Below are 9949 nucleotides of genomic sequence, written 5' to 3'. Positions count from 1 at the left end.
ATAGGGCTACGGGCGCTCGTCAGCTTAAACCCGGTCACTCACCAATCGCCCGTTAGGCCCGGTCCAGCTCTCAGCTGTCCCCATGGTCCTCCTTCTCCAGCTCCCACGAATTTTCGGGGGGGGGGGGGGGTAAAGAGAAGAGGCACGGAATGGAGGCGCGCCGCGCACGTACCCTCGGCGATGGCGAAGAAGCCCTGGTGGTCGGCGGCGTAGGAGGGGATGATGACGTCGCGGGCGTCGGACATCCTCACCGTCTTCCTCGCCGCCGCAACCGGCGAGGCGAGGGCGGGAGGATCCGCCTCGGCGCGGCCCCGGCCGCCGCCGCTTGCCTCCTCTTCCATCCCGCGCTACAGACCCACGGAACCCCGCGCGGCGACGGCGAGGAGGAGGGAAGGATGCGCGCGAGGCGTTGCGGTGGTGGTGAACTGGCGGTGGCTGGCGACCGACTTGGGCGATCGATCACGTCGCTCCCGTGACGGCGTTGGCGGACGCTGGGAGGGGAGGGGAGGGGAGGGGAGAGGGGTTCGAATTTGAGGCGGAGGGAAAAGCCGAAAGGGGAAAGAGCGGCGGCGGAGGAGGAATCGATCCACGAATGGTGCGCGATCCGTTGGATCGGGGGGTCGGCAGCGAGGAAGGAGAGAGACGACCGTTGGGCCTGGGGGGGGGATTTTTTTTCGAACGAATTCGAAACGCGTGCGTGCCCTCCCCGTTGCCACCTGTCTTCCTAACGGCGGCGGCGGGATGGCTGACGAGTGGGACTTGGTGTGCCCGATTTGGTCTGGTGAGCGCAGGCCGGGCCCTCCTGTCAGCGTCCCGCGGCTGCTGTGGATTGGCCCACGAGGGGAAAGGGAAGTTTTGTCTCGGCCCGGCGGGCCCCGCAGGTGCTGGTGTAGGCTGTAGGCTTGCGGTTGGTCGGTATGCAGGCAGCCGTAGGCCGTGGCCGTGGCCGCCGTTCCATTCGTTCCGGCGAGGCCGCCGGGCATGACTGTATTTTCATTTACATCTGACAACAAGATCGTATTTTCACAGTATACGTACGCGATCGAGGTAGCGCTACAGGCCGGTGATCATCCTATACACCGAGCACTGTTTCTCTGATGCTAGTAATCGGCAGGATCGTAGTTATACGCTACCGGCTCTGCTCTCGGGGACGAGTTCCAGCGGCAGGAAGGCCAGACGGCGCCGACGCGGCCGGCGACGAACGCGGCGAGGCGGCGTGCCGAGCGCGCCACGAACGCGGCGGGGTCGTCCACGCACCCCAGCTGCCACGAGCAAGCGCGCATCAGCAAGCGCCCGCGGCCGCCCCGCCCGCGCCGGCCTCCCCCGGCGCCGGCGCCGGCGCCGCCGAAGCCGACGCGGCGCCAGAGGCGGGCCAGGCAGCACTCCTCGTCGCGGCCCGCCGCGACGACCACGGCCGACTGCAGGTACGCCGACGCCGCGTGCTTCAGCAGCTGGTTCCGGATCCCGATGTTGGACGGGTCGAAGTCGTGGATGTCGTGGCACGAGTACTCGGCGCTCCCGCCGCCGCCGCCGCTGCCGCCGCGCCACGGGTGGTGGTCGCCGCCGCCGCCGCACTCTTCCTCCAGCACGTCGCAGAGGCTCGTGTACTCGATGCTGCCGCTATGCCCGATGCTGCTGCTCCGGCTCCACGGCCGCGACCGGCGACAGCTCCCCGCCCGCGGCGACACCTCCAGCGGCGACGCTTCGGCTGCCTCCATCGTCGTCGCCATCTCCCATGCAACGGCACGACCTCCCTCCCTCCCTCCCTTCGGAATTGGAACCTGTATCTTGAGATGAGAAACGAGGCGTTACCAGTGAGCATCTCTGTCACTGGTTCTGCTTGATTGTAGGATCCATGTCCTAACTCTGACCAGGCCAGAGATAGCACTTGGTGATAGAGACTGCATGCCTTAAAAAATCTTTGGTGATAGAGATAGCACTTGGTCAGGATCAAGAGCATGGCCTGGACACCACAGCTCTTTGTGCAGTGCAACTAGTTTGCAAGACCACAGAAAAAAAAAACACTCATTTGAAAAGGGAAGATCTACACGGGGGGGAAATCTGCCAAAAAAGAAATCGCAGAATGAACCATGGGTCCATGGCTAGTGACAAAGTGACCACATGTTGGTCATCAAAATTGGACAAAAAAATCAATGTTAAATGGAAGTAAAAAAAATATGATGGTTCCTATTATCGTTTCAGAATGCATTATTCGAACAGAGAACAAGACCATCCCCATAAACATTACACATGCCTTCAGATTTGGATCAGCAGCAAGGCCAATAGAGCTCACGTGCATTGCTACTGATTGCAATTGTTTAGTTGGGCAAGTGTTTAGTAACCTATGTTCACTCGTCGAACAAACTCTACTCGACAATGAAATTATGAAATGCAAGTTCAGTTACTCTTGATGAAATTTTGTGAGTTTAGACTGCTGGGACTATTCAGGCACATACACCCTCGCTCTGAGTCGAATTCACGCTTTAAGCCGCCGCCTCCTGATCCCATCGTGCGCCGCCGCTAACGGCCCTGCCCCGTGTGGAGATGAGATGCTGCCCCGAGGCCGGCACGTCGATAGCACGCGGCGCCCAGAGACGGTTGGGGCTCATTGTCGCCGGAGTACCTCGACGAACGGCGAGGCGGCGCCCGCTGAAAGAGTTTGTCGCGCGGTGCTCTTTGCTCGCCATTCTGAAGCTCAAACCGACTATCCACGTCACAGACCCCGACTGCAACTGACCAACTGTGCAGCAACTGACCAAAAGAAAAGCTCTTGGAAACAGCTTTGCTTCTGAATTAACTCTGCACTTGCGTTGTCTGAATCTCCGAGAGTAGCCAGGTTTCAGGAATTCGTCAGTTGCTGTGCTTTGTACTGGGACTCAACTATCAGATGCCACTCAATTTGCAGCAATCTCTGAGACCAGGCCAACGACAACTGTTCTATCCGAAACTCTGTTTAGTGCTTACTGTCACCCTGATGCCCAACTTGTAATTCATGAAAAAGCTACCATCAAGGATTACACACAAGGACTTGGACTTGCAATGGCGCTGGGCTCATGGCTTCCCCTCACTACGCCGGCACAAATCCATGCGGCTCATCCGAGCTCGGCCACCGACGCTGTGCGCTGCACCTCCTCCTAGTCCTACCTCGCTCGCCGCATTAGCAACTCGATCGGAGCAGCCATGGTCACCGCGGCGCTGCTCCGGAATTGCGAGGCGCCTGTCACCGACGCCGCTGCTGATAGGGGTGGGGAGGCTCTCGGGTTCCCTCGCCGCCTCGCGGCTGGCCGGCGGGCGGCTTTGGCCTCCCTTCGCCGCTCGTCGCCACCAGGGGTGGACGGTGCACCCCAGGTACCCGTGGGCCGTTTAATTCTCAGCCGACGGTTGTGATTTAACAAAGGAGATCGGGCTGTTGAATGGACCGAGCGCTTCACCGCCCTCTTGTCGTCCTTCTGCCTCCTGCCGCTCTGTGTCGCCAGCCTCGCCGCCGCGGCGCCGCCCTCCGGCGAGCTCCGGTCCCGCACTAGCTTAAGCTCAGGCACTTTCGCTGTCTGAATCTCTGGGAGCAGGCAGGTTTCAGCAGCTTTCCAGTTGCTGAGCTGCTGAGCTTGTACTGGGCTCTGGGACTCGTTTTTTCAGCTGTCACCCCATCAGTTGCAGCAATCTGAAACTCTGCTTAGTGCTTACTGCCATGTGAATTGTGAATGCCCAACCTGTAATTCCTGAAAAAGCTGCAGCCACGGCTTACACAAGAGGACTTGGGCTTGCAATGTCAGTGGCCTCATGGCTCATGGCTTCCCTGCACTGGCCGGCGCGCACACCGGCGCTGATCCATGCGGCTCACTCTGGACCTCGGCCACGCGCCACGCGGCTTAGCAGCCCATGGTTCGGTCACCGCGGCGTGCCTGGCCTACCGCGCGGCGACGCTGCCTCGGACTCACGAGGCGCATGTCGCTGGCGCGGCCGCTGGTAGGGGCCATGTCGCGGCTCGCCGGCGGGCGGTGTTGGCCTCCTCCGACTGCGACCGGGGTGGACGGTATTTCATTTACCGTCCACCCCAAATCGGGGGGTGTTTTGCAAATATTGGCGGTCGGCGACATTGCTGCCCCTGGCGAGGTCGCGCCGCCACCGCGGGTCTCCGTGAGCCCCGCGCCGCGTGTCTCCGTTCATCCCTTCCTCGCCCTCACTCGAATTCACGCGCCAAGCCGCCGTCTCCTGAATCCTGACCCCGATCGCGCGCCGCTGCTAACGGCCCTGCCCCGTCGGGAGACGAGATGCTGATGCCCCAGAGACGGTGAGGGCGCATTGTAGCCGGAATAGCTCGACGAAGGGCAAGGCGGCGCCATGCGGAATGTTTTGTCTAACGGTTACCTTTGCTCGCCATTCTGAGTTTCTGACGCTCAAACTGAGCTGTCCTGATCACAAACCTCCTCTTCAACTGTGCAACCGCAAATCCCTACTGCAACTGTGCAACAGGTTGGTTTCTCATGTTGCATCCTTGGATCAGATTCTAGTATTTTGCATTTTTGCTGGATACTTGGATGAGATGCTAACCCGGTTCAGTTGCATCTTCTTGTCTTCTGAACTCGCCGAGTTACAGGCAGGCATGGAAGCATGGGATCAGACTTTGGAGTTTCAGAGGTTCAGCAGAAGTTCCTCAAATGTTCAGTGCTGAGAATTACTGAGGCTATGTAAAGGCAGACAAACAATGTGACAGCACATCCGTATAGTTCATGTCTAGATTAGAGATGCTACAGTTCCAATGAATTCTCAAATGCAAATACTATGACCTTTCTTTTGATGCAAATACTACAGTTTCAATACCGAGTTCGTTAGAAGTATCATTTAAAAAAAAACAGTTTCAGTGCTGAATTGCTAACGATCAGAAGATGTGTAAAATCAGGCAACGTAGTGAATCCTCAGGTTTCTTTTTGTCAAATACCAGGGTAAACAACCCGTGGAGAAAAGCTAACATTATGGGTTCTCATCACAACAACAGAAGTCAAGAACAAGCTGCATGTCGTGAGCAACTGACAGATATATGTAAGAATGAAAGATGTGGTGATGAATTCATTTCTGTATATCTTCCTCTGCTGGCATCTTCGGTTCTGGCCTCTTTGTTGTTCAGAGGTTCAGCAGAAGTTCCTCAAACGTTCAGTGCCATTCTAGATTACAGATGCTCCAGTTCCAACACAATTCTCAAATGCAAATACAATGACGTCCTTTTGGTGATTGCAGTAAGTCGAACGTAGATGATTGCAGTAAGTGGTCTTGCATGGTGCACAAAGACATTGTAGTTCGATCAAATAATGTAAACTTTTATTTTCAGTATCCTTGCCCTTGATGTTCAAATTTGTCTCTCACAGGTGGTGGAGTGTTTTGGTGTCTGCATCTCTACTACGATACCGACGGTCACTTGCTCTGGCTGTCAGCTGCAACCTGCAAGGGAGAGAAGCTGAAAAGGTCATGGAACGTAGCCATCAAAGTCTGAACATATACAGGCACAATTTGTGCTTGTTTTGGCTCTGTCAGGCCCTGATTGCGCTCCCTGCAGGTTCTGCCTCTTCCATGAATCAGATGTACACTGACTCTTCTTCACTCTGCTTGTGCCTGTCGGTGCAAAAAGTTTAGTGCCAAACCAATCCTGGTTTTCAGTTACGTCACTTCAGAGTACCCTCCCTTCTGCAGTACCACAATGCACAGGCAGATGCAGAGCCGGGAATTTGAAGCTCAGGTGCAGAAGAGTTCCGAGAAGCTCCTCAAAGATTCAGTGCTGACGTTCCTCGAAAAATATTCAGTGCTCAAATGCCAAGAGTAGAAGATGATGCACAAGCATACCTTCCTGACGATGGCTTCTTCAGTTCCAGCAGAACTTTTTTGTTCTGATTCTTCTTAGATCAACAAAGCGATGACTTGGTACAGCACCAAACAGAGTTGGATGCCTAAATGTCTAATTGCCTACTCCTCTGGATGAAATTACATGGGAGGATTAGTTCAGCACCGATGCTCCTCAGAGGGCTGTGAATTATTCCCAGCTTTTCAAATCAAGCAGTATGTGCCTAAGCATAGCGGTATGAACTAGCAACTGCATCAAGTCAAGTCACGTGCTAAACAAGCTACAGGGCCGCCATTGCCGGGCTCCCGGCGCAAAGTCGAACTCGCGGCTGCTCCCTCATATCCTTGCTTCGGTAGGCAGTGGAGCGGAGGTCTGCACGGAGGGATGGAACGGGGAAGGCGGATTCCGGCAGCGAGGATGGCCGCGGCGGCGCCAGCGGCCGTCACCGGACGGGACGAGCCGACCCGAACCAGGGGGTTCGTTGCAAAATACCGGGGGCTATATGTAAATACAGCGAGATGCTGCCATGCTGGAGTTCCTAAAGAACACTCATTCAAATACCATGGCTTCCTCTTGGTGCAAGCATGAGTTTCAGTACCGAGTTACAGAGTTTACTGTGATCAGAAGATGTGTGAAATTCAGGCAAACAAGTGAACCTCCAGGTTTGACTGTGTCAAATTACCAGGGTACAACAACTGATCAAGGAAACATAGCAACGGATGTCACAAACAAGCAGCATGCTCTAAGAGAATCACAAATGTAAGTGATGAATGAAAGATATGCTGATACATTCATTTTCCATATCTTCCTCACGCTGGTATCTTCAGTTCTGGCGCCTTTGTTGTTCAGCTTTTGGTTTTGCTGTTCAGCCATGATTCGGTACAGCAGCAAACATAGTTCAGTCGAGGCTGAATAATTTTTTAAACAATAAATTCGTTAGCAAATGATGGCTGTACATTAATCGAACAAAGAACAACAACATTCCCATTAACATTCCACATGCCTTCAGATTTGGATCAGCAGCAAGGCCAATAGAGCTCATGTGCATTGCCACTTTTCAGTTGGCCATGAAAATGGGACAACAATATTCATGATCAATGGAAGTCCAAATTGTGATCCATCACTACTCACCATAGTTCGAACTCTCTTTTCGGGGTACATTATTGAGATAGAAATGGCCAAACCCAACCGTGAAATACGCTAACATCACGCTTCAAGAGAGAAGAAAAACATCCCTAGAAACATTCTTTAAGGGAACTGCCACATTCATTTCACTCTGCAGAACAAACAGGCAGGTACCTAAGCAGGACGACATCTCAGACAATGTGCTCAGCCAACGCCAGGATCTTGAGGTGCTTCTTCTTCCTGAGCTCATGGGGCACGGGACCGAAGACACGGGTGCCGATCAGCTCGCCCTTGTTGTTTACCAGGACTATCGCGTTGTCGTCGAACTGGACCTCGCTGCCATCACTGCGTCCTTTCTTCATGGCAGCGCGGACGACCACTCCGTAGACGACGTCTCCTTTCTTCACCTTGCCACGAGGCTGGGCTTCCTTGACAGATCCGATGATCGTGTCCCCAAGCCTTGCTCCATACTTCCCCCTCTTGGCCTGAATGCACATAACCCGCTTGGCTCCAGAGTTATCCACTACCTTGAGGTTGGTTCTCATCTGGATGAATGTTCTGATTTGCTGAAAATGGGATAAGAACTTGTGTTAACATTCATTTTGTTTTCTTGGAAAATACCCACACTAAGATGTGCAACATTCCAATAGAAAGTCACTCTACCAGCAATTATATTGTTAGCTTCAGACCATATAGCAGGTTGCATAGAATATTTAACTCAGAAAAGCACTTTTAATACTTTGTCAAGAAGAACATCTGAAAGAGTGCCTTGTAAAGCAATGTAGTTTGAAGTAGGAACTATTTATAATCCCACTAAGTGCTAAAAATGAAAAAAAGGCACCTGAAGAAGGCTCAGATACTAAGAAAGCTATTGAAGTATTCAAGTATATGACGAAAATTTACAGACAGCCAAATAACGTACTGGATCACGGATATCATGGGGAAAATGAAAGACAAACATTAGAATGTCAGTGCAAGCTACCATATGGATTAAAAGAATGAGCAAATTGATTTGCTGGCCAGTAGTTAATCGAAACAATGTTTACGTGCTGAGGTTAATGAATGTTTCTTTTGCTTCTTTCAAAACATCTGTGCGGAGATATGCAAGCATTTCAAGAGAACTTTTATATTTCAGAAAATTATCCCATAAGATTCATAAATAGCAAACAATTCAGAAATTCCTTCCTAATATTTAGCTGGTTTTCATCAGACTGATCAATGAAACACACTCTTGAAGTGTGCCTAACAGTCTACCTTGTAAAGGAATATAGTTTGTCATAGGGATTCTGTCTCTAATAGGGTCTAGTTGTAGTCCTACTGCCACAGTTAAAAATAGCAATGAAAAAGGCTCAGGTATTATAATATAAGCATTCAACTGTACGGAGCAAGGTCACTGATAATCAAACAATATGATGGATGATGGATATCATGAGAAAAATGAAAGTCACACAACTGTTTGTTGATCAAATTATTAAGAATTTCATTGTAAGTTATCATATGGCTTTAAAGAAGAAAACATTGGTTTGCTCTCCAGCAGCTTATTCAAAAAAATGAGTATATGTTGTCAATAAAATGACTCTGCATGATAGAACCAGTTCACCTGGCTGATAGCATCACAACGAGAAGGTCTTGTCGCTGCCTCAACAGATGAGCTGGCGGCTCCATACAAATTATTCCCAAGGCTTCCCATCAGAGTACGTCCAACTACATAGATCAAGAAGCATTCCAACAATTTGGATTAGAACAGCATCATATCACGGTGAACGATTGAAACAGAAGCATAATTTTCTAAGGCCTAGACACTAGACAGTTTCTTATAGCTAGGCATCAGCTGCATCTGCACACAATCAGCAGTTCTAGTTTTGTAAGCATCCAACAATAGGAACCAGATCATCATTCACCACTAGATCATGTCTATTCAGCTTACAATAATCGGTTACAAGGCAAGCACAGAACATTGCCAGAACTTGAACCTGGCAAGGCTCAACTAGTAGTCATGACTTTCTTTCCAAGGTTAAAGATACACAATGTCAGACACAATTTTTTTCCCGTACCAACAGCATCAACCACAGCGCACATGAGCAACTCCGATTCTAAGATAATTTAAACCGAACTACTTTTACCATCTAAAGGAAGATGCTACTACGTGATACGTCCTTGTTGCAAAATTGAAACCTTTGAGGTGGCGAAACTCATACCTGACAAACACTTTGACCTCAGAAACGCCGCCATTTCCTGCTGCCCTGCTCTTCACCCGAGCTTTCCTGCAAGTGATACACGATGCGTTTAACACGGAGCACAGCAAAGAAGTAGCAAATCGAAACAGGGCCAGCAAAACGAAAAATTCCTCCGAAAATCGTGGAAATCCAGCCGAGAGCGATCCAATTGCAAGACAAACCAAGCAGGGCTCGGACGGCGGGTGGGGGGAACCGAAGGCGATCTAGCTCCACGCCGAGTGCAGCGCGCCTATCCTGAGCACCAGAACCTCCGCGGGCGCGTCCATTCGAAGGGGTCAATCTCTAGCAGGCGGGGACAGGAGGAGAAGAACCCTGCCGTGCAGAGCCGAGCACGGAGCCCTAAACCCCTAACTAACTAGCGCCCTTCTGCCGAGACTAACTCGACATGGTAGGAGGCCCATCGTCGCGGGGAACGGGGGGCGGAGATTCTCACCTTCTAGAGCGGGCGCGGGCGAGACGGCGGCTCCGGCGGCGAGAGAGCGAACGAGGGCGAGGCAGGAGAGGTGTGGGTTGTGGGGGGAAGAAAGGAGGTGGTGGGCTGTGCCCGTGTGTGTTTGGGGGCCACTCCGTAGTTGGGCCGCATCATCTCCGGCACGGAGATAACACTGGGCCTAGATATGGTACGGCGACCCTATATGGGCCCGAGTCCTAGCCCACCCACCCACCCACCCCACGGAAATTGTGCACAGGGTGGGGCAAGCCAAGGCCCAGCCCAATGCAGCCGCGTGAGGCGTGGTCTCGACACGTGTCCGTG

At 52.3% G+C, this 9949-nt stretch overlaps 2 protein-coding genes across 2 annotated transcripts; both read right to left on the bottom strand.

Moving 5' to 3' along the window:
* Nucleotides 1-1100: 1100 nt before the first annotated feature.
* LOC111256782 lies at nucleotides 1101-1776 on the bottom strand. The gene is made up of 2 exons (XM_022825325.1): nucleotides 1329-1776; nucleotides 1101-1262 (listed from the first exon to the last, which is right to left on the bottom strand). The coding sequence occupies exons 1-2, from the start codon at nucleotides 1728-1730 to the stop codon at nucleotides 1101-1103; spliced, it is 564 nt and encodes a 187-aa protein (XP_022681060.1). The 5' UTR covers nucleotides 1731-1776.
* Nucleotides 1777-6814: 5038 nt separating this feature from the next.
* Nucleotides 6815-9754, bottom strand: LOC101774295 (50S ribosomal protein HLP, mitochondrial). Its single transcript, XM_004963153.3, has 4 exons — nucleotides 9629-9754; nucleotides 9157-9222; nucleotides 8559-8662; nucleotides 6815-7524 (listed from the first exon to the last, which is right to left on the bottom strand). Exons 2-4 carry the CDS (start codon nucleotides 9188-9190, stop codon nucleotides 7150-7152), a joined length of 513 nt encoding a protein of 170 aa, XP_004963210.1. The 5' UTR covers nucleotides 9191-9222; nucleotides 9629-9754; the 3' UTR covers nucleotides 6815-7149.
* Between the last annotated feature and the right edge of the window lie 195 nt (nucleotides 9755-9949).

This window comes from Setaria italica, chromosome III (assembly GCF_000263155.2).
Source record: "Setaria italica strain Yugu1 chromosome III, Setaria_italica_v2.0, whole genome shotgun sequence".
Classification (NCBI taxonomy): Eukaryota; Viridiplantae; Streptophyta; class Magnoliopsida; order Poales; family Poaceae; genus Setaria; species Setaria italica.
Note: the sequence above shows the minus strand (reverse complement) of the source record. Positions and strands in the feature narration are given on the sequence as shown.

Excerpts from the sequence above, each read along its gene's own strand:
- LOC111256782 (XM_022825325.1), bottom strand. The coding sequence starts at position 1,730 with ATGGCGACGACGATGGAGGCAGCCGAAGCGTCGCCGCTGGAGGTGTCG. Across the intron at positions 1,263-1,328 it reads TCGGCGGCGCCGGCGCCGGC|CTGGGGTGCGTGGACGACCC; the intron begins GCCGGGGGAGGC and ends TGCTCGTGGCAG.
- LOC101774295 (XM_004963153.3), bottom strand. The coding sequence starts at position 9,190 with ATGGCGGCGTTTCTGAGGTCAAAGTGTTTGTCAG. Across the intron at positions 8,663-9,156 it reads GAGGTCAAAGTGTTTGTCAG|TTGGACGTACTCTGATGGGA; the intron begins GTATGAGTTTCG and ends TGATCTATGTAG. Across the intron at positions 7,525-8,558 it reads GTTGTGATGCTATCAGCCAG|CAAATCAGAACATTCATCCA; the intron begins GTGAACTGGTTC and ends TCCCATTTTCAG.